This window comes from Lipophrys pholis (assembly GCF_963383615.2).
Source record: "Lipophrys pholis genome assembly, chromosome: 10".
NCBI lineage: Eukaryota > Metazoa > Chordata > Actinopteri > Blenniiformes > Blenniidae > Lipophrys > Lipophrys pholis.
In genome coordinates, this window is record NC_137640.1 from 20,666,992 (window position 1) to 20,690,933 (window position 23,942).

Consider the following 23,942-nt stretch of genomic DNA (forward strand, 5'->3'; position numbering starts at 1 on the left):
TCCCCAAATCTGATGGAAGCGGACCAGAGTGTCAGTTCTACTCCCTCCAATTACGTGTGTGAAACAGATATTATCATATTAGTGAAGTTATCTGCTGGAAAAGGAGCTCCAACTGGGATGCATCCAATTAGTAACAATAAGAGAAAGATTGTAATGCACATCTGCAGACGTGATCATATTATCCAACTGATTTTGACTTATTTGAGGAGAAAATATGAAGCAGACAGCCCATGGACAGACATTCAGTCACTCATCATCATCATCATCATCATCACACAATCCCCAGCACACCTGTGCGTGGAGGCAACACTAGTGCATATTCACTGATATGGCATTAGCTTATCGTGGCAACACAGCCTGAAACCAGACAGTGTTTGGTAGCAGTATCTACACAAAGCAGAGGTCCAGACCGACTTCAACACTCACATGAAGCCTTGGAAAAGAAAAGAAACTGCTGTTTTGAAGACGACCAGCACAATGAAATGTAAAGGTCTGAGGGAGTCTGAGGAAATGCATCTGCTGTTGGAGGGATATCTTCCGTCTGTTAGAGCTTCTCAGCACAAATTTTTCTATCGCTTCATTTGTAAATGTGTGAATTCAAGACATTTTAGAACATCCTAAATGATCATCATTGCAAAAAAAGAAAACCAATGTAATCTAGAAACTGTGTGCAGGCTCACTATTTACACACTCGAACAGAAAAGACTAAAAAAAAATCAAAATATATATTAATGAGATGAAAAACACGTATCCAAAAATGGTTTTCATGAGATGAGGTGATGACAAGATTTACTTTAAATGATCTTGGATTGATTCCCCACTTAAACTGGACCTTATAATAACTTTCCGTGGCTCATGTGAGGGTAGAAATCAGTTTGGTCTCTGTAAAACTGTAAAACTCGCTTCAGAGAAACAGGGAGGCAAAAAAAAGCCACCATCGCAATGTAACAGGTGGCAGCATACACACTGATATGGCAGCTCACCCTCAGTAAACATGGCGGCAGCGACCCTTCTCTCTTTAGTCACATCTCGGTCGTTTCCAAAGGCAAATCCAACGTTACATTTCAAGAGGGAAGTGATACCGTGAGGCAGAAAGTAGTGGGTTGCCAGAACAGCAACGGTTCAGGTTTCTGATTGGACCGCAGTCAAGAGGGTTAAATTTCCAAACATTCAGTTTGTGAAAGGTGATGGGAAAAGGAAACGTCAGTGGAGAGACAGCAGAGGGATCAAAACAATCAAAAACAGGGAGGTCAAAGGTGGACGGTGTCTTTACATCCAGACGTTGGTCAGCACGGTGCCGAACAGAGTCACCAGCAGCAGCCACGCGGAGGAAACCACTGTAACATGGAGAGGAATTACAAAATAAATATCAGAGAAGGAGATGAACAGCTCGCGCTTGAGAAGGAAACTCTGATGAAGATCATGATAGAAAAGAAAAGTAAGATGTTGGTGTTGAAAATGTGTTTAATGTGTAAATGTTCCTGAGCCATTTGAACCCGATGATACAGGATGAATACAGTCATGAAAATAAGTTACTATAATTACACTACTTTTGAGTCAAGTTTCAGCCATAAAGCAGTTTTTGTAAAACCTTATAGAATACTATAAATTCAGTCTGACGTTCAGTCGTGTTCTTCTTTCTTTTCAAGAAAGTATTAGTGTTTTGGGAGGGGCACTGTGCGTACAAACAGAGCGGGACAGTGGTTCTAATCCGCCCACAAAAACTCCAATCTGTCTGAGGAAGTTTCAGTGTTTACATCATGACTTCACAACAAGTACAGAGATAGTTTGTTAAAATTACATTTTCTCAATTAAGTTAATTATTCAAAATTGCATTTCAAGAAAAGTGTATTTTTCTAATAACACATAAAAAAGCAGGCTGCAATTCTTCTGTTGTACTTTGATTTTCTTTGCTTTCTATATTTCTTTCTTTTGAGAAAGATATTTGAATTCTCTAGCGAGATATCATATTGTTATATACCGGAATTGTTATCTACACAGACGAGGTTCAGTCTATTAAAATTGTGAGACATCTTTGACTGAAAATCTAGTTTTTTGTTTTGTTTTTGGAAACACAAACTATGGTCGCTCCACCTTAGCATCAGCCTGACTTCACAGTACTTGTGAAGTATTCATGCAGCAGACCGCCTTAGAAATGACTTTGCATCGCCTGGAGCTATCTGGTGTAGCTTTATCACAACTTAATTATTAAATTAGTCATTATATCGACACACACAGTGTTGACAGGTCTACCAATGTACCACAGCAACACGACATGCAAACTATGTGTGCGTCATAAATACCTGCCATAAGATTACCTCAGACTTCCCGGGTCGCGACATGGTCATAACTCTCTGTTAACCTCTCTCACCACATGACTTGAGACTACCGTTTTCAAACCACAACGTAACGTGTTTCAAAGTTTGGTCGTCTGGTATCTGTTTCACAACACGAGTCAAGTTTCCCTTTTTACCTGCATTCGATGAGCTGCAGTGCATGTTAGCCAGGGAGTCCATGTAGACCTGACCCAGCCATTCCTGGTAGGACTTTCTGTCCCCAACACCCACCAGTCGGACGGTGGAGTCTTTGAAGATGAGATCTGTGCCTTCGTAGGGCTGCGAGTCGAACATCTTGAACCCAGGATTTGTATCACTGCCGAACGTTGTCTGCAAAAACAGAGAGAGAACAATCAGCATGTCCAACAGCAGAGATTTAAATATTCTCAATTAGTTCGGTAACAGAGACATAAACCAGTGAAGTTACTGTTTCAAAAAATAAAATAGACAGTCCGAATTGCTTGCTATCTTAAACTCAAATATAATTTCTATAGTGACACATTAGTCTAAATGAGGATTAAGAATGAAATGTATCCATGTCGGAATAAAGAAACTCGCTGACCTATCTATAATTAAAGTCATGTCATGAGCATTTGAATAAATTCTCTTACCTGAGCCCGATCCAGAAGACCATAAACAACCTGGATGTTGGTGTTTGGGCGCACCATTACAGCATGGGAAGGTACTCTGGCAAGGTTGCACTCTCTGTATCTTCCAACGTCAATTTTAGTTCCCTGGATGCAAAGCAGCTGGAAATCTTTGGACAGCAGATCCGTAGCCCACGGGTCAGATCCCTGACCTGGATAAATGCAAAGAGTCTGTCATATCACATATGTTCCGGTACTTTTAAAACAAATAGTTTACTCCCTGGCCGTTACACGACTCACCATCGGTGTTTTGAATCGCAGTGGTGTGTTTGACGAAAGCCACTTCACCATCGCCCTTTGCCAGACATCTGATTCAACAATTAAAAACACATGCAAGTGTCATCTGGGGTCTGGGACCAGCTATAACAGTGAACACAAATATCAAGCTATTTCAGTAAAATGAAAAATCATGTGTTGATCATTTCTTTTCTTTTTTTCTTAATAAACTTGGAATGTGCAGTACGAACAATGGGTAATCCATTATATTCAACTTTAATTCATTTCCATACCTATTGGAAATGGCCTCAAACAGGTTGAACGTACAAGAAAGTGTGTCTCTTCTCAGTTTAAAACTACAGTTAAAACACATCATCTTGGTAGAGTGCAGAGGTTTGGGGTCCTTTTATTACCTGAAGGCACCGTCGTATCCATCATACTTGTCTTTTCCTTTCTCACATTTGTTTGCTCCTGACTCGTCTCCCACACACAGTCCACACAGGCTGCTGGGGAATCCGGCCTGATTGGCACCTGGTACACAGCTCTGCTTGAAAAATGCCCCCACCGCTAAGCATTGTGGGAAATAGAACATTTACGCATCAGTAAGCTTACACCACGGTCATTTCGGAATTGTCCTCTTAATAGTGGGGGATAGTTTTTCATCTGAAAATACATCTCCAAGTTATCTTGGAATGGAAAAGTACAGTTAAGTAGCATCATGGTGGAAACATAAATGCATTAGAGAAACAGACTCCATATGTCTCTTTCAGGTTCTAAAACTCTGCACAAGTTTTAGTGTGTTTCACTGTAAAGATTTTTAATCCCACCAAATTAATGTCTTATATGGATCTGATGACCTTGATGAATTTGAGAGATTTATTAGTTAAGTATAAGTATATAAGGAAACTTGAAAAAAGAAAAACAATTAGACCATCAAATTGAAAGAAATGCTGTTTGTACCAAATGCAATAACTTTTTACTCCCATTAATTTTGAAGGCAGAATATTTCAAATATTTGCTCTTTATTATTTCTCCAATCTGAAAACTTCTGTTCAAATTAAGTAACTGCGAACTAATAACTCCTTCCACAACATTGATTTATAAATTTTATTTGTGTAATTTGTCTGACAAGGATGTACTTCTACTAATATTTAAAAAAAAAAAAAAAAGACATCGCACATGAAATAAAACGAGATTCACTAAGTGCTTTTGAATTAAATGACATGAATTACTGATCATTGATCGGACGGCTCCATCCCTCTGACACACACTAACACACTCGTGCTGACCTTGAGCGATCTGGCACTGCTCCGGTTTGATCAGGCCCTTTTCCATCAGAATGGCTGCGGGGATGTTCCAGCCGGCGGTGCGACCGTACCCGGTGTGGCAGGAGCGACGGCCCCGCAGGTCCTCAAAGTTACGGATGTCTGAGCTGCTCGTTTTGACCACCGCAACGGAATAGTAGATGGATCCATCGCGGTCGTCTGGGGAAGGAAATAAACACGTCCTAAGTTTTATTTCATATCCGTCCGTCCATTATCCATCCGTCCATCATTTATTCATGTAACCTGTGTAGCTCTCGGCAGCAGCAGGAACCAGGCCGTAGTCTTTGCCTGCGATGTAGATGTCACCTCCATCCAGGGTGATGGCATCAGCCTCGTTGTTCTGGACAAACATAGAAGGTAAGAAATGTGGAGGGACGCTGCAGCGATGGTCACGGGCCGGCCTTACCTTGATTTTCTTCATGCAGTCTGTGATGGAGTCGCCTCTGACGCAGTTGATCTTCGGAGTCAGACCCTTTGAGTTGAAGGCAGTGATCATGTCTGTACACTTCTGCTGCTCGCCGCTGGACACCAAGCACCAACGCAGCTCAGTTGGCACGTCTGTTTTGTTGACAGATCAGCGGGACATCAAAATAAGAGGAGAGTTAGATAAAATCCTCACAATTCGTTGGTCACAGAATGCAGTTTATTTTATTTTCCTTTATTAAAACTTGAAAACCATAAAGATATACAATAATAGCAAGCATTAAAAGATTATAAATATAGAAATATTATTAATAAAGTATTTAAAAAACAATTTACACACACACATAAACGTTAGAATTTAATTTAATTTTCAATGTGATTTCTGAGGATTTCAAATCAACGGCGTCAAGACGCCGAAAACATTTCTTCTGAGGACAAAAAAAGAGGGACATCAAACTTCAGCATTGGTCCTGGTGTAGACCAGAGGACCAAACTATCAAAGAATTAACAGTGGTTAAGTGTTTGCAGTGTTATAAAAAATGGGTTCATCAGTATGAAAATATTTGTACATCCTGTTCTACAAACACAGGGTCGTTTCTATAAAGTGTAAACAGAACAGGACCAAGCACTGAGCCTTTCGGGAAACATTTTGCTGTCTTAATACAATTGATGACACCGATCTTATTGCTACAACCTTTTTTGTTGTTGTTTGTTTGTTTGTTTGTTTGTTCTGTCTAATCAACTGTATCAGATGCTTTGTAAAATGCAATAAAAGAGCTGCACAATATTTCCTGTAATTGTTTAGTCTACCCATGTCACCATCTTTGTGGGAACTGTACCAACAGACAAATCAAAGATGAATGTAGGTTACCACCATTTTTAGTTGGGATTTACTGGGTGCACTCCCAATACAAACATTCCGACAGCTTTGCAGACAAACTGTACCTTCAGTTTTGCAGTCCATGGCCGTCATAGCAGCATAATAGTGGTCGTTCATCCACTTTGTGGGATCGTCTGAGTCGACTGCTTGAAGCGATGTGGTCAGGTTGGAGAAAAGCACAGTTCCTCCTCCGTAGTTGGTCGAAGAAAACATATTGAAGTGGGACTTTTGCTGCCAAAATAAAGTGCAAGGCAAAGTGTCTCATGAACATAATTCCACATTGGGCAAAGAGATACTTTGAAATGTGACACTAAACCCAACAATCATCATCATCATCATCATCATGGTTGAAAGTTCCCTGTAAATCCGAGAGCATGTGAGACCTCATCTATTACAGCTCGTCAAATCAATGCATTGCTCAATTTATTTTAAGAAATTTCCTAGATTGCTGTAAAATTATTGTTATCAGACTTTCACAAGAAAACAGTGCCAGAGCTGTTACACTTTAGTGATACTCATTTCCTGGAGTCGTGTTGCGTTTGACACAAGCTCAAAATGAAGGCGTCACCCCTGATTTCTAAAGCACCATTGTTGCTGCTTTTGGTTGGGTGTTATGATACTAAATGAGACCACTGAGCGGGTTTGCTGATGTTGCATAATCATACCTGACCTGCAACTTCACCACCTCGTCATGTATATTTTTGTAAACCTTTCAAATTTAAACTGACAGTGGTTTTTGTAAGATCTCGCATAGATTAAACACGTCTGTAGAAGAAGCCAGACGGCTCATTTCAATAACAAACTACAAGTTTATTGATTGTAATATATTCTGTGGGTAAAACAATTGCGTTTTAAATCTGATGACTGAATTAAGTGTTTACAGTTGTTATTGGGAAAAACAGAAATGGGTCCGGCGTCATTCGGCTTTGCAGCAATTTCAGTTTAAATTAAGAAATATCTTGGATCTGGTCCAAATAAGTTACGTCCGTCCTAATTTTGATCATTTGCAGTGCAACCAACTTGTTGTTTGAGTCTCTAAAGCTTGTTATTACTGTGTTATAACAATTACTGCATCCATGAATGGCAGCAAACTGAATCCTCCCCTGAACCGGTGATGTGATGAAGAACCTGTCTATCTCCTGGACCATGACGGCAGAACTGTTGTGGCACTACTGGAGGCAGTTATGTCGCTTGTTTGTTATTGTTGTGTAAATGTCATGTAAATGACTATTTGTGCTCTGGTACTGCTGAATCGCCGCATTGATTTAATTCAGTGAAATAATTACCAGGCTGACTACTGAGTCATATCCTGAAAATCAATCAAATCAATGTAGTCACCTAATTTGTTGCAGTGAATAGGAAACACTCGCTTTTATTAACCAGCATCTCATGTGTCTCAACCTAATAAACCTTCTGCTTAATAATTCCTGTCAAAACGTAGGCTGAGTCTACAACTTCATTAATCATATATTACATAAATATTGAATGAGATCATGCTCAAAAGCACTGAAGCACTTTGTTGGATGATAGTTTTGAGAGTGTGTACCTGACCCTCCTGCAACATATTAAACACCACGGAGGGAGTGATGCCAGAGTTCACCACGACGCCTCGAAATGGGATGCCGACCAGATGGCATCTTTTCCAGTCGGAGACGGGAGCTCTGCTGCCGTCACGACACAGCAGCTCATAATCCGCTGACTGGAATCCGTGAGCCCAGGCTGGGCCACGACCTGGCAAAAAAAAAAAGATACATCTTTTAAGCTCAAACAAAACAATGAAAGGTAACACATTGCCATCAGTATTGTAACTACTAACCATCGGTGTTCTCCTCAACGACTGTGTGTTTGATGAAGGCCACCTCTCCTGCGTCTTCAGCCAAACACCTTTGAAAAACACAAAACAGGAGAAGCAGATGTTCGGAAATGTCGAAGTTCAAACTGTCCATTAAATCTGCTACCTCTTAAAAAATAAATAAGTAAAACCACAATATCACACCCATGCTGATCTTGTCTTTATTTCCCTGTAATTCATCTGACGCCGGATTTTATTTGAAAATTGATTTGTGTTTTCGTTTCAGTTCAAAACAAAGATAGCCGGATTTGTGGATGCTGTTGATTATTTTCCCCCAGTGATACAGGTTTAACTTGCCGTAGTAATTTGTACAGTGAACTGTGTTCACAGACAATGAAGTGTGGAAGTGTTGCTTGCTTGGCAGTTTTACATGTGTTGATCAACCTTGACACATTTTCACTTCTAAACTGCTCTGCCTCCTTAAAAGGTTTGCATAGCAAGTCATGCGTCTTTCTTCTGAATCAACCAAATGACCTATTATATGACCCGACAGCAGTTTTTATTAGTATCACATAATGTTTTACCCATCTATTTTGGGATCAGATGTTCATATTTCACACAGCATTTAGACATTACCAGTTTTAACTGGGTAAACAACTGAGAAATAACTTCCCATGAAATCTTGTGGAGGATGTGTGGATTTAACACTAAATAAGCAAAATGATCTTTACCGAACAAAAGAATTTTAGGCAGTTGTACCCTTTGGATTTAAACGAAAGGTTAAATTCACGGTTCACTTTCATAAAGGGCAGACACATGAAAACTATTCAAACAGAGCGACAGAGTATAATGACCTCTTCACTTCCCGTCTCAATTAAGAATTAAGCAGTAGGGCAAAACTTGTCCGTGCAGAAATATAAAATGCTTAACTATGTGTTACCTGAAAGCTCCCTCGTAGCTGTAGTACCGTTCCTGGCTGCTCATCTCACATTTGTGCTGCCCGCTGTCGTCTCCATGGCAGAGTTGACACAGAGATTTGGGGTCACCAAGCGCGGTGGCTCCGGGAATACAGCTCGCACTGAAGAAATTTGCCACACCTGATCACACACACACACACACACACCCACGCACGCACGCACGCACGCACGCACGCACGCACGCACACACACACACACACACACAAGAGGAATGAAAATAAATAATCATTATTTAACTAAACAATGTTTAAAAGTGGTGCTGCAGTAGTGTGGCTTGTTTCATAGCAAGATATGCTTGTATTATTACATCCACCATGGACTTAATAAAATCATCGGCATATACTTGTTTGTCTCTATGTTTGTTTGCAAGATAACATAAAAACTACTGCTTTGGTGGGAATTTTCACCACAGATAGACATTAGGCCAGGGAAGATTCCATTAAAGTTTGGAGGTGATCCGGAAACTTTAATTCTTTTCTTAGTCAAGGTCCAATTTTGGCAGACGTAACAAGTCTCTGATTGCTCTTGTTTGTCTATTTTTTTGGTCCGGATTAGTTCCTAAATCTTGTTCAAGACTTTGTTTTAGGATTTGGAAAAATGGTGGACCAACATAAGTATAAACTGACTATTATCAAGACACTTCAGCTAAAAAGTACATTTTCCTCTTGTTAGGTTTGTCGTTATTTCGAAGGTTTCTCTGTTACCCTGCGAGATGTCGCAGCCCATCACCGACATGAAGCCCTGGTCTATGAGGTATCCCAAAGGCATCTTCCAGCCGGCTGTCCGGCCTTTCCCAGTGTGGCAGCTCTTCTTTCCTGCCAGGTTGTTGATGTTGATGCCAGAGTTTGATCTCTTCGCCACAGCAACGGCATAGTAGGAGAAGGTATCTAGGGCAACAGGAGGGTAGACATTAACACACGTACCACATGACACCGAAACACAAAGATCTGCCCAGGCCACGCATGGCAATCTCAATTTATCAGGGAATATCTGCAACAAATGAAAGTACATCTTATCTCTGCAGGTTTAAACGGTCTCCCCTGCAATAAAGAAGGGTAATCAGTACAGCTGGTGTTGCAAGAGGTGGCACCGTAGTTCATCGGCTTGTGACATTGGCCCAAAGCACGAGAGTCAGAAAGTTCTTCTTCTCGGGCAATTTGGATGTTGTCCCTGTGTATGCATCAGATTTCCTCTAACTTAAACAAGCCAAAGACCACAGACCACAGGTTGACCACATATTGTGAATGTATTTGGAAATATATGCCATAGAGGTGAGAGTTTGTGAATGACTGCATATTCAAGACACTTTACATTTCAAACAGAGGAAAATCAGGTTGAATGCAGAGACTTAAAAAAAATCTGATCATGAGTCACTGTCAGATGATTTAAATGAGGAAAGAATAAATGTGGGACATATTCCATTTGGTTTTGGTCTAACTCATATAGCAGCTCTCCAGAAGGGACATTTGTAATAATTGCTTGTCATTTTGCAATGAGCAACTACAAGATATAAACTAAAACAATAACGATGGCTCCATTATATTCACTGTAGTGTCAGCAGCAGTATTGAGAGGCTCATGTATCTTCATTTCAAATAATGCTGAGCTCCTGTCATTGATGCTTATAATGTAATTGAAACGCTCTTATTCATCTCCGGATGGCAAAGACTGCTTACCTCCAAGCTTCGATTCACTCGCTGCCATTTTGAAGGAATTGGTCTTTCCCAGATTGTAGATTTCGGAGGCGAACATGGATAAAGCATCAACTTCTTTTTTCTGCAGAGACAAACAAAACAGGATCAGTGAACAATGGATATGAGGAATACCTGAGCTAAACGATCGCATGGGAAATCAATGAAGAGATATAATTAATTAATGATCTTTTCAATGATTTAAAGATAAATCTCTGGAGCATAAAAAGAATTTCCCGACCTCACAATAACTGCCTGATAATGTATGAAATTAATAACTTATTCTTAAGCTTGATTCCAAATGTGTGCTCTGAATTGTGATATCCTGTGACTTATTTCGTGTGGTTTGGGCTTCTTGATAACAGTTCACACTTGCAGATCAGTATATCACAAGTGTTTTAATACAAAAATGCTTTAAAAAGTAATTTTTGAACAACATATCCAGGCCAAACCTGCAGTTTCTGAACGCAGACATCAACTGTGGCCCCGTTGATACAGTTGAGGGTGGGACGGATGGAGGCTTCCGAGAAAGCCTGTGACATGGCCTGACATTTTGCCTGCTCAACCTCTGAGATGGTGCACCATCTGATGGTGCTCTGGCCAACAACTGGGGGGGGGGGGAGAGAGAGAGAGAGAGAGAGAGAGAGAGAGAGAGAGAGAGAGAGAGAGACAGACAGACAGACAGACGGACAGACGGACAGACGGACAGACGGACAGACGGACAGACGGACAGACAGACAGACAGACAGACAGACAGACAGACAGACAGACAGACAGACAGACAGACAGACAGACAGACAGACAGACAGACAGACAGACTTATCAAACTGTTCCCACAATCAGAATACATGTTTACTTTCCCAGGGTAGTATATTCTGACATTCCCCTCTGCGTTATCCCCTTGAGAGCAGTTTTTTTCAGTTTCAGTATTGTAAACCTAAGATCCCACACAATTATCCTTTTTATTTTTTTATCTATTTATCAATAACTTAGTTGAATATTTTCCAGATTGGAGCAACAACAATATATCCTGTAAACCTGACTGGGATTGGCTGGTTATAAATCAGCCAATTAGTCATCACTGTCAGATTATTATGTAATTTAACAAATACCTTAAATGTTCCTGCGTATTGATATTTATAGACTATGCATGTGGGTCTAACAGACTCTTCTCAGTGAATGGATCACTTTGCATATAATCACGCCATCAATGAAATGATAGTTAGAAGGTTTGAAGAGTTAGACGTTGTCACTATCAATCCATCAGTTCTGTCACTGTTCAAAGGATGATTTGTGGTTGTTATTTTTTTAACAAAAATTTTAAAAACTAAATCTTGCCAGATTTCTTGTGCATTTACAGAGTAGAGGTTTGAAATGTATTTCCTACCTGTGTGCAGCATTAGCAGCAGCGCTCCAGCAGTCGTCCACATGGCCATGGCCTTGTTCTTGCGTTCTCTAAAAGATAAAATTATCACCTTTTCTCCCTGTCTCCACTTTATATATTGACTCTGAGTTCAAAGTCCTTCTTGTATCACCACCACTTGGCTTAAAGTCCTCAAAGAAAGCAGATGAGGCTGTGATTCAACTGATTTACAACCCAATCACTTTTAACACGTCCTTCTGAGACATGGCAGCACTTTCAGCCGGGGGGTTTGAGACTCAGAGTCGCATTTACTGAGGTTTACCTGCTCTGACACGTCTCCGCGGCCGTTGGACTGGCTGAGGGCCAAAGCCTGGACAGAGAGACCTTTTTTTATCCCTGACCCCACCTCTTCCTCCCGCCTCAGTCCTCTTCCTGCAACTCGTGTGGTGGTTTTCCACTGATGGGCTAAAGGAAAGTAGGAATTCAGGCCAAAACAGTAAGGCTGCTGGTGATTGACTCACTGCTCTGGCTACACAAGCAGCTTGAGGAACAAGGAGTCTGTTTATCTGACTTCACGCCTAAATACTACACCTTGTCTGACTAAAAGACTGCATGGGCTGACAATTACAGTTAACTCCGTCACAAAAAACATGAACCGTCATGCTGTTAGAAATCAAGTCATTTGTAGGGTCGGTGTGGTGGGGAATTAGAGGCAAGATGTATTGATATAAAAACTTCAAGTAAATGTTTCTTTCTTCTTGCTGACGTTCTGCTGCCAGTGCATTATTTTACTTTCATTCCTGTGCATCTAAATTTGTGTTTATGTGCTGAAAACCATATAAATGTCGATCCAGGAAAATATTCCTGCAATATTATAACAGCAGAACTGAAGCACAATGAAAATTCTCTCCTGTAACTTTGACAGGAAATGCGACTGATGTGTGAGTGACTGATGAAGACAACACAGCAGCAAACTATTAACTTATTGTACTTTGTGACAGCTTATGTGTATAGCGCTTGTGGACAGACTCTTACATAAAACGCAGAGGCCGACACTGATGACTTGGTTGTGGACATGTGCTCACACCACTGCATTAGTTACAGTACAAAGAGTCTTAAACTGGCTTTCTCTCGAACCATCAAAAACATGAACTTCAACCAGGACTTGTGCTGATGTCAAAATAAATCAGTGAAGAATGTCCCACACTCTGTTCTTACAAAGCAGGTATGACAGACGTGTGTATCTCTGGCTCCATTTCATCTTCAAACATGGCTGACATGAAGTCGCTTCATTCACAGGAGTCCACTTGATCATTTCAACGTCTATTTAATTTTCATGTTTTTACAAGTTCTTGTTAATTTATGTGGATCGCCTCGTGTCTGAACGGTTCTGCGGAAACTTGCCTTGCAATGTTTTAGATTTTAGTCCTGAAAATGTCCATGAACAAAAATGAACATCAGTCCCTGCTGATGGAGTATTTTTTATATGTTTTACAATATTAGACTGATAGTATTGATGCGTCAATGTGGAAGTAAAACACTGATGTTGGAACTACTTAGTTACATTAATACACTGCAAAAATACAAACATAATCAGTGATCTTCAAAACACTGACCCGACAGATTTGGGGAACTTCTGGTACCAATATAGATGATATTTATTTAAATAGAAATTGTAATATAATTACCTACTATAAGTAGTTTCACCCATAAGGTGCTTTAGGACAAACTGCAACAAATGAAATAAAAAAGCACAAGACAGACAACAACTGTTTGACATGTCATCTTTCTGTGATTAACCTGAAAGAAAAGAAAAGATTCAGCTTCTGATAGGCAATCGGCCAAATGCTCTGTGCTCCTGATATGAGGAGACAAGCCAGTAATTGTGGTTATAAAATATTCCTGCTGACTTGAGTGTGACACATGACAGCAGCCCCGTCGTAAAGGGTTTTTATACAGTTCATCTGGTTCAGACTCGTGATCAGAATAATAAACCAGCTCCTAAACCAAGTGAAACCTTGCTAATTACCTGTCTCAGTCAGGACCTGCACGTACACAAATACCACAGTGCACAATGATTATTTGGCATATAACACACTGGAGCCATTCTAACCATTCAGCAAATCTGACAAAAGTACTTGTCGCTGTATTTTGCAATCATTTATGCTGAATTTAGTGTGCATAGCATGACAAGGTGTGGGTGACAGGGTCAAACTGCCGTGAGGCTCCTGCTTTGAGTTATCACTGTGACCACCAGCCTGAAAATATGACTTTTGATGAATTACAAAATTAGTAAACTGCTTTTACATGATGTCAGTAAATCAACGTACTTTCTGTGATAGCTGAGATTACAGTTCATATACTGGCCCAAAGCTGTTTTTATTAACAGCATCCATGTGTCCGCACAACTTTAACAACGTTTAGTATTTCTATTTGAGGAGAGGAGCTGACCGGCCGAGCATGACGCAGTTCAAACAGCGGTACGGACCAACAGTGTTCACCAGGCACAGGAAAGAAGAGGAGGGGAACATGCATCTGTTTTATCACAAGTTTATTCACTCATTAATTTATTTATTTTTTGCTTTGTTTTGTGGTTGTTTGAGTTTGCGAGCATATTAAAAAGAAACACTGGATGCAAACAGACTGACTGAATGATTTCATTAACTTCTGCTTCCTCCTGTTCCTTTGAGCGTCTTAAGGTTTCATTGTGTTCATTTTTCTTCTAATGACTGCACAACAGTATTTGTGATGAACTCGCTGCCATTAACATTAGCTCACCTAAAGTCTCCAGTCATTAACCTGAATCCATATTATAACCGTTCACAAATAATGCGAGGCAAAGAAACACACCCTGAAGGAAAACTGACATGGCGCCGAGACTTGTTTGTGTTGCAGTGTTTGTTTGGGTTTCAACTGTCACAGACCTGCAGTTAATCCCAACACAAATCATCAAAGATGGGATGAACGTGAGAAACTTTGAAAACAGGTAGGGAGACCTCACGCTAAAACAGCTAAGTCAATATTGGCCTCCTCGGGGTGGTTACAGTGTCACTTTTTAACAATGCCATGCAGCTCGTACCGTCATAGCATTTTCCTCTCATGGAGAATGACGGTTGAGGTTTCCCACCTTCAGGACCTGTAATGGATTGGTAATACTGACTTAACTAACACTGAAAATGGGAAAATTGAAGCTTGCTGAGCTTCTCTTTGTCTGCTTCATGCTGCCTCAAGGTAAGACACAAAGACATTTGAGTATCGATGAAATCGCCAGACAGGATGAGAAACAGTTGTACAGGTTTAAAGGCAAAGTTATAATTAACATGCAGGAGCAATGCTAAACATTGTTGATGAAGAACAAGGAAATGTGGGCTCAAACAGCCAAGTGGGTTGAGTTTGCATGTTTTCCCAGTGTTGTGGTTTTCCCTTTGTCCTCTGGAATTTTAAGATGCACTTGGCAATATACTTTAAAGTCTAAAGTCAAGTGGAATAGAATTTTTACTTGTTTCTTTATATGGTTATATAGAAATGCCCGTCGCCAAAACGTACAATATGGCTTGTTACTCTGTTGCCTGAATGCAAATCTGTTTAAAATAGCTTTCTCTTTCTCTTTCTTTTTTTCTCACGCGTCTCTTACTGGAGTCATGCGCTGTGTGTTAAATATCCCAATATACCATATCTTATCTTTACAGTTTATTTCAGCTGTTTCTGCGTTATTGTGCCTAATTCTTCACATTTCACAAGCATTTTCACACACAAGCACCGGGCCTCAGATATATTCTGTCAATTCAGCACAACTGTAAAACTACAGGACGTGAACTCGGTAGAGCGCTGACGTTCACCAACGCCGCATACCGATGGTAACTCGCCTGTCAGGGAGCAACATCTCTGTGTGAAACACTGAGGAGGGGGCAAACAGATAAACCACTGCCTTAGTCAATGCGCTCAAATTGGTGTTTCTGTGAAGCGTATCCATGGCAACAGACGCTGATCCCCTTTGATCTCCTCCATGAGGTACCTCTCCCATCCGTTTTGTACGGGGCATGGGACATGGGACAAGCAACTAGCCGTTAACATCCCAAAATCGAATTAAGTGGTCCTTGGATGATGACAAATTATCCCTGAAAGTTTCATGCAATGGGCGTGAGTAGTTTTTGCAAAAAGTTGGTCAAATCCATACGTACATACATACAAACCAATAAAATAAAATAATAGATAAATACACATGAACCAAAATCATAACCTTCTCGATTGCATCAATCTGTGAGTGACCTGTCTAGGGTGTATCCTGCGTTGACCCATCGTCAGCAGGCATCAGCTCCAGCGCACCACCACCGAGTTAAATAAACTGGTATAGGAAAGCACTTGCAGTTAGACTCAATTTATCACTTGAATATCCATAAACGAATGAATAAACATGTTCCTTTGATATGTACCGTTGTGTGTTTCTCTTCTTGAACTCAGGTTTTGCTGCAGTTTTGAATTGCTCCAGTCCAACTGCCTCGGCTCTGTTTAAGGAACTAGAGAGAAATTTGTTCCCAGAAGAATTGATGCGTCCAGTTGAAAACTTTTCAACGCCCCTGAACATCACTCTGGGGATCACCGTTGTTGGAATTTTAGGATTGGTGAGCCAGCACATTCGCTCAGAAATTAGTTAGAATATTTAAATACATCATTTTACTTTGCTTCACCTGAATGATTTCTTTTGTCTGCAGGATGAAAAATCCCAAACCCTGAGCATAGTCTTATGGGAAGTTCTGGTATGTTTGAATCACTAAATCATATTTAATCACATTTTATTGTCTCACTTGATTAACTAAGTTTTGGTTTGTAGCACAACAGCCATCATCAGTTACCTAAAAATGTTTATATATGTACATTTTTACCTTTAATATCCTACAGTTTTTTGTAATATAACTTATCTACTGTTACAGTAGAGGCATTTTGACATTTTCCGGCGCTCTACAAAACGGTCGTTTTGTTGTTTTGGGCGCAGGAGTGGGATATTCACGGTCTGAGCTGGGATGAGCAGCAATGTGGAACCAATCGAGTGTCTGTGCCTCGGGAAAGACTTTGGATCCCAGATATTCTTATTGCCGAGTTGTAAGTATAGCGCAGAGGGGTGAAGCTCATTTTCTTTAATCCCACCTGCTGCTCTTCAGACTAATGAGGTCAAAAAGCCTGTTGCTTTTTCGGATACAATATTTCTGCAGCAGCCTCCAGCATGTTTCTACCAACTCATCTACCTGCTGGTTTCTTTACATTTCTAGTGATATGGCAGCCAACCAAGAAGGCATTGCTTTGTTCAGTTCTGATATCAGCGCTATTTTAAACATGTGTGTGATCCCTGAGCAGACCCATCAGGCCTGAATTAAAATGTAAATGACGGAGTGCTTCTGCCCCTTGTTTCCACTACAACTTCAACTTTCAACATCTGGCAGTTCTTCAGTAGTACTTTGTACTGGCATGTCATAAATGTGTGAAGCATCAGTGAATATTGTCTCTGACTGGAAGCCATACTTGAGGTCTTGGGACTAATATGTGAGCGTTAAGCTCTATTTCTCTGCTTTCTGCGAGTTGATTTAAATACCTATCATAAACAGCCTAAGTGTGATGTTTAGCAGAATAGCCGTACCAAATTCTGTCAGCTGTGACATACAGCGATAGCAAAATATGAGTTAATATTTTCATTGGTAATTTTCCATTTTGCACAGTGGACATTGACCATGTCTGCTTTGCAAAACACTATGGGGCGTTATTGGACGATCCAATAACACCCCAATTTCAACCAGTACATCGGAACAACATTTGGGCTAAATTTGAACCGCATAGAATAGAATAGAATAGAATAGAATAGAATAGAATGCTGTCCTAATCCCAGGGGGTCATTTTTAATCATCACCTTGTTCAGACAATATGAGAAAGGCTGGTAGTGTCAGTGGTGGATGTATTTAGACTTCATTGAGTGTATCTGGCTCATTTACTCACTGATCTTTTCAGTGTTTATATGCTGTTATACCATTATTATTTGTTGTACTTGTTTTACTATGATCATACCAAGTACAAATGAACTTGTTAACTAGAAAAGCTTTACTCCGTAAAGCCAATGCGTATCACACATTTCACGATAAAGCGTGTAGAGGTGGCTCTGCAGAGTGGTCCAGTTTTTTGCCTACCGGTCACATGTCTTACACCGCTGGTTTACAGCATTTTGATGCTTTGGAGAGTTTGTTAACTTATTGTCTATTCTTAAAATGATTATTAAGCAAAAACAGACTTGTTGTTACCCAGAGAGAATAAACAGCTTCTCAGGATAGCAGCAGTCATTTGATAATATGAACTTTCTAAAGCACACAGCTTATTATTTTTCTCTCGTGTCACTTCAATTTAATTAGGTCTATTTATGATATTTAGACAAAGCATTTCAATTTTGTTGTTTTTGCACGAACAGTGTTTTTTTATCCTTTATACTTCAATGCTTTTTTCAACTTGATCCACTGGGCTGGTTGGTTAATAAATAAAAAAAATTTTTTTTTCTAATTGTCTGTTCTGTTCAATTGTTTTCCAGCTTGGGTGACAACAACGCTCAAAAGACTCCCTATGTCTACATTTACAACACAGGTCATGTATATGATGATAAGCCCACCAGTATACTCAGCTCCTGTCTGTTAAATATCTACACTTTCCCCTTCGACATCCAAAACTGCTCGCTGACCTTTGGATCATACCTGCACTTTGGTAAGTCTGCCTAACAATGACAAGACACACTACATCCCAGGAAGTAAAACACAGTCTGAAAAGTCTGCCTGGCCAGAGGCCATGCTTCTTAATCGCTTCGTAGACATGAGTGCACATTTGCAGCTAAGATCTTTCTTGGAAAAACAAAAAGGGACTGTGCTTGTTTAATGTCTTTCAAGCTGAAGACATCAGGTTGATGCACAGCAGCTCATCTGAAGACGTCCTCCTGGAGTCCAGAAATGTGCTGGAGACCAACGGGGAGTGGGAGCTGGCAGACATCAAAGTAGCTCTTACCACACTGTCATTAGAAGATGGAGATTACTCTGAGATCAAGTTCTTTGTGAGCATGTTTTTTTTTTTTTTTTTTCTTTGTTTTGATCACTTGTTTTGCATGTATAGAACTTATCACACCACCAACAGGTTAACTGTGTAAAGTCCCCTGATCCTTATGGTCGCTATTGTATGCCTTGAGTTTATTTGAAATGATGTGTTTTGTTGTGTGAGGTGTTGTTGATGCCATCCATACCTTGTACAGCTGCAAAACAACTTTCTTTTTAAGTTATGTTCATAATTAATGAATACAAATTATATAACACGTTACATAAAACACGGGCCAGCAATGATTTTAATTAAAATTACTCTACAGAATGATTTGTTGTTGCCACAAAGCAGAGACAGAGAGAATACATGTCCCTTTGGCAACATTAGATTTAAAACAGATGTTGGATTCATTTGTTTGATAAGCACTAACAAAGTCTACATTTACTTACGATTGGTGTTACTACTCACAGGATGGACTTCAGTTCTCATCAGAAATGAGAAAAGCCACCATCCATGTGTCTAATTTGATTAATCCCTTTAGGGCCAAATGTTCAACATCCGTACATTTATAAAATCAGCCACTTCCTTGTTCTCACTATGAAGTTGTGTCAAGAATGATTTTGCAGAGTTTGCAGGAGATGAAGTTTCTCGCACAGTTGATGAGATACTTCATTACTTTTCTTGGGTGAACATTCAGTATGTATAGATTTACTGCACACCTCATCACTTGACGATAGAGGACTAGGCTGAGAAAAGAAGCCTATTTATTTCCATTTTGCACTGTCAAGAAGGATAAGACACATTTTTCGTTGTTCGTGTTTTTGTTCTGCACCACCATTCTTATTGAAGGTGATATACCTTTAACCTTTGGACTCAAACATAGACGCGTATAAAGACGCATGGTTGCTGTCTAAAATCTTACAAAAATGTGTCTGTTTCTTTTGAAAGATCCTTCTGAGGCGTAGACCCACCCTGTATGTGGTGAACCTGCTGATCCCCAGCTGCTTCCTCATCACGGTGGACCTCTTCAGCTTCCTGCTGCCGCCGCAGAGCATTGATCGCTGCTCCTTCAAGATGACGCTCATCCTGGGCTACACCGTCTTCCTGCTCATTATGAACGACCTGCTGCCCGTCACGGGGGAAACAACACCTCTCATTAGTGAGTGTGACACCTCACATCGATTCTCTGGATTAATACCCCCCCACCCCCCACCCCCCACCCTCCCCCCAAAAAAGTACATAAAATGCCAACATTTCTGCTCGGATTTGCAGGAAATATTCCCAGTTGAAAGAAAACCGTTCAATTGTGTTGTTACAGTCACATCTATGGGCAATTCAAAGTCATCAACCAACTTTAAGAACATGTTTTGGTACTGCGGGACGTACAGCAGTACTCAGAGAAAACCTACACGCTGGGAATAACAAATTTAAACAAATGAAAGGCCAGATTTAGCTCCAGTGAATCTCCACAGTGAGGCAACTTACATTACAGCAAACTGCTTATGAACTGGCTCTATTTCTTTATTCATTCATATAATTAAATTTCTCTGTAGAAAGTATAAATACTGCTTGACGAGTAACTATAGTCTGAGCTCGGGTGGACTTTTTAATGAGTCCTATGAAAGGTGGTTTGACTGAGTCACCTCAGCGAGCTCTGCGGATTCTTCTGAGAGGATGTAGCGCAGGTACGTTGCCCCGTTAAAACCTGAGGCCGTGTATAAATGCAGTGTTTGTTCTTTCTTTTGAGCTGAAAGTTGAAAGCGGCAACTTCCCACCTTTTCCAAAGAAAAACTGGAACAATGTGTGAAATGTAAATATAAAGAGGACACAGTGATTCATTTGTTCAGAAAACAGAGGTAAGTAGAGGAAACATTCCAACATTTGTTAAAGTAAAAGTATTGTTACTTTATTATAAAGACACTAAAGTTCATTTCAAGAGTAGGGATCTAAAGAAATAACACCAGTAAGAACAAGTAAAGCAGTTAGTTGGATTAAAAACTATTCAAGTATCATCTTGAGGGTCTGCTAGTTGATATTGTTAATTTAGGATGTGTAAATTCAGGTACAGATCAATTTAACTTATTGAAATTAGAAATAAATTCATTATAACAAGACGCAAGAATTGTGCAATGAAATGTTTTTTTCTTCTTTTTTGCAAAACGTTTTTCTCCCTCAGTCAGCTAATGTTTTCACTTACCATTTTGAAATACTGTCTACAGCACTGACTGCCAGATAAATGTGATCTTAAACTATGAGTAGAGTTTCATGCCAAGGACTTGTGTCCAACTTTTAAGTGCTGCAGACAAGATAGAAACTGGATTTCCCGCCGCACCTCTGTAAACTCCATGTCTCCACAGTGTCCCTGTGGTCCACGTAGTAGAAAAACACTTTTTTAAGTTATGTCTGTTATCCCAAAAAAGAAGAGGAATGAAGCAAAACACTTCCGCACTTCTACATGAACCTGGAAAAAGAAGAGCCTCGAAAGTGACACAATGCAATCAGACAAAGCAGGCTGTGATCAGAATTCACCCTCAAACGTTTAAATAAATCACTTTTAAGACGTAGTCACTGAATTACCTGTTTTGCAGATGTGTTCTTCTCCATCAGTCTGGCTCTGATGGTGGCCAGCTTGTTGGAGACCATTTTTATCACCAACATCCAGTTCACCTCCAGCCAGTACAGCGCGGTTCCTCGCTGGCTCAAAGTCCTCGTCCTTCACTACCTCGCCATCATTGTTTGTCTCCGCACAAAGGACAAGACCACCCGTATCACAGTCTGCATCGACCAATCGAACAGAGGTATGTAACCGCTGAGGGAGGCACTGAGTTTACAACTGGCAGTCAACATTGTGGATATTCTGAATATTAGAATGTTGGAATATTTGTGTTTTCTCTCCATTATGCAGAGAAAAGTGTCCACATAGTTATTCTTTTTTTTTTTTTTTTCTTCATCTCATTTTGAAATGGCAGCAATGAAGACCATCTCTACAGACAGCTCAGGGAGTCAAATCATCTCTGGTAACACACTTCCAGACAAACTCACCCCCGCCCCGCCGGCTTCCTCTCCTCCTCCTCCTCTTCCTCCTGATCCTCATCCGTCCATAGATTTCTTGAAGAAGCTCAGCCGAGATCTCGCAGCCATCCGAATTCAAATGGAAAAACACCTCCAGGGGAGCAACGCCTCACAGGAATGGCAAATGATTGGGACTGTGATCGACCGCCTGCTGTTCATCTCGTACATCATCTTCATCCTGACTAGTTTCATCACCATCATTAGTATCTGGATCTGGAGCAACTCATACTGAACTGGAGCTCAGAGTTGAGTTATATTGTCTTATCTGTTTGCAGCAGGTCACCTTCTTTGCTTGTTTTAAAACAAGCCCTCACACATGATATTCAGGCTTTTTGTTAGACTGACATTTGCTTGGTTTTGTGTAACTTTTCTCTATGTGACTATTTGAGAAATGTGAGTGTTGATATTTCAAACAGGTCAAATTAATAAAACGCTTGTTGAATGTGTTGAAATGTAACTTGATACTTTGACTCGCTTTTGTGAGGAGTACTTTACACCGTTACCAGAGTACTTGAACAACACTAGTTGCGATTCGGTACTATTTAAGCAGTACAATAAAGTAGTCTGCAACATGCACAAGTGACACATTTATTTTGGCCCTACCTTCGTCTGCGTCACATCATGTCACTCATTTTCTATTTTTTTTTTTTTTTTAACAAAATGACATTTTGATAATGCTTTTTTTTTTTTTACCAGCTATTTGTTTACTTTTCTTTATGCTGTCCCTTCATTTTAACCCCTCGCACCTTCAGCTTTCATCAAAAATGGCACCAACATGAAGCTGCACTCAGAGATAACTGCACTGTAAACTATTTTTCAGGACTGAGACTATTAAACTAACCTGGCGAGACGACATCTCCATCAGTGGCTTGTTGACTGGTGGGAATATTTGACAGTGTCCTCATAATATTGGAAACAAATCTGTACTGTAAAGCATAGAGATCCAATAGGCTTGAGAGGATGGAGGGGGAAAAAAAGGTGACCTGGTGACTATCATGGACTCAATGTATGAATCCTGCTCACTTCTCTGAAGCTGCAGCTTCAGATTTTGTTCATATTTCCATGCTGACCATGGTTGGCTCAGCACAAGTTACATCCGTTGTAATACGTGGTTGTACCAGCATGTGGCGCTTCACACAGGCGTGTGTCAAGAGTAACATGAAGGCCTCAGAAAGCATACCATCAGTAACCAATTCCCTACAGACCAGAAACAAAACATACTGCATACACATGAATAAAATGATCATTTTCCATATATTTATGTATACAACTATAAAAAAAAAAATGCATTTCTTTAGTAAAGAAGAGAAAAGGCTAAGGTAAAAGACTTCAGTCTGAACAAAGAACGTCTCACCTGGACCTCCTGGTGGAGAGTGTTTGCAGTGAAGCGAAGGTTCAAACCTTCAGACAGCTCAGATCTTAACAAGTGAACGAGGCAAGCTTAGAAAATGTTGACGAGATGTTATTTTACTTGTGAACAGTTTTTTATGTTGGAAAGAAAAAACAGGGCGTCTTCACTGTACCGCCACTACAATGTGCAATGAAATGTTGGTTGTTGTTTATGGTGATGGTGACATTGATAACGGTCACGAGTTTCAGTGCGCTCACGTCTTGTCACTTTTGTCCGTCGTGGAGCCTCTCTCACGGACGTCGACGGAATTGAGGTGTGACTGTCAGAAACCATAAAATTAGACAAGCATATATTAGGAAAGGGAGGGTCATGGTTCCCACTCAGGGACTCACAGAGGTGCTTTGTCAGGCTTGGCATTCTAACCCACAAATCTCTGAGTAAGCGCTCGCTTCACTCTCCTCTAGGCTGCCACGTAACCATTGGACGGCTTAAACAAATGTTTACCTTTATAAAACCTGTATGGTGCCGTCTGTCTGCATCACAGCAGTTTTGTTTCATTTGTCCGTAAATGTCCTTTTTTTTTTTTTTTTTTTCCTTTTAATGAACCTTTTGTCTCCATGGGTCGAACTTGGGAGTTGCTTTTTGTTTGGTTTTCTTGGGAGATGAACTTGCGCTGCTTTCGTCCATTCATTTGGATTTCACCAGTGTTAGTCTTTTGATTTAAAGCTGTTCTCTCAATGTCGACATCAAAAGCAGCTTTTACATTTTACTGGTTTGTATCTCTGGGTTAAAAGTAGTTTGAGCAGAATGAGAG

General features: G+C 40.3%; 2 protein-coding genes across 2 annotated transcripts; one reads left to right on the forward strand and one right to left on the reverse strand.

Annotated features, from left to right (window-relative positions):
• Nucleotides 1-1,269: 1,269 nt before the first annotated feature.
• meltf (melanotransferrin) lies at nt 1,270-11,931 on the reverse strand (the record flags this gene model as incomplete). Its single annotated transcript, XM_080473809.1, has 16 exons — nt 11,674-11,931; nt 10,739-10,893; nt 10,272-10,371; nt 9,301-9,483; nt 8,560-8,716; nt 7,644-7,711; nt 7,374-7,558; nt 5,893-6,058; nt 4,931-5,082; nt 4,768-4,864; nt 4,489-4,683; nt 3,613-3,766; nt 3,224-3,291; nt 2,948-3,135; nt 2,474-2,666; nt 1,270-1,337 (listed from the first exon to the last, which is right to left on the reverse strand). The coding sequence occupies exons 1-16, from the start codon at nt 11,720-11,722 to the stop codon at nt 1,270-1,272; spliced, it is 2,178 nt and encodes a 725-aa protein (XP_080329935.1). The 5' UTR covers nt 11,723-11,931.
• A 2,760-nt stretch (nt 11,932-14,691) lies between these two features.
• On the forward strand, nt 14,692-22,631 carry LOC308115325 (5-hydroxytryptamine receptor 3A-like). The gene is made up of 9 exons (XM_080472771.1): nt 14,692-14,880; nt 16,111-16,271; nt 16,362-16,406; nt 16,643-16,749; nt 18,215-18,384; nt 18,564-18,724; nt 19,654-19,864; nt 21,294-21,503; nt 21,675-22,631. The coding sequence occupies exons 1-9, from the start codon at nt 14,826-14,828 to the stop codon at nt 22,007-22,009; spliced, it is 1,455 nt and encodes a 484-aa protein (XP_080328897.1). The 5' UTR covers nt 14,692-14,825; the 3' UTR covers nt 22,010-22,631.
• The last annotated feature ends 1,311 nt before the right edge of the window (nt 22,632-23,942 follow it).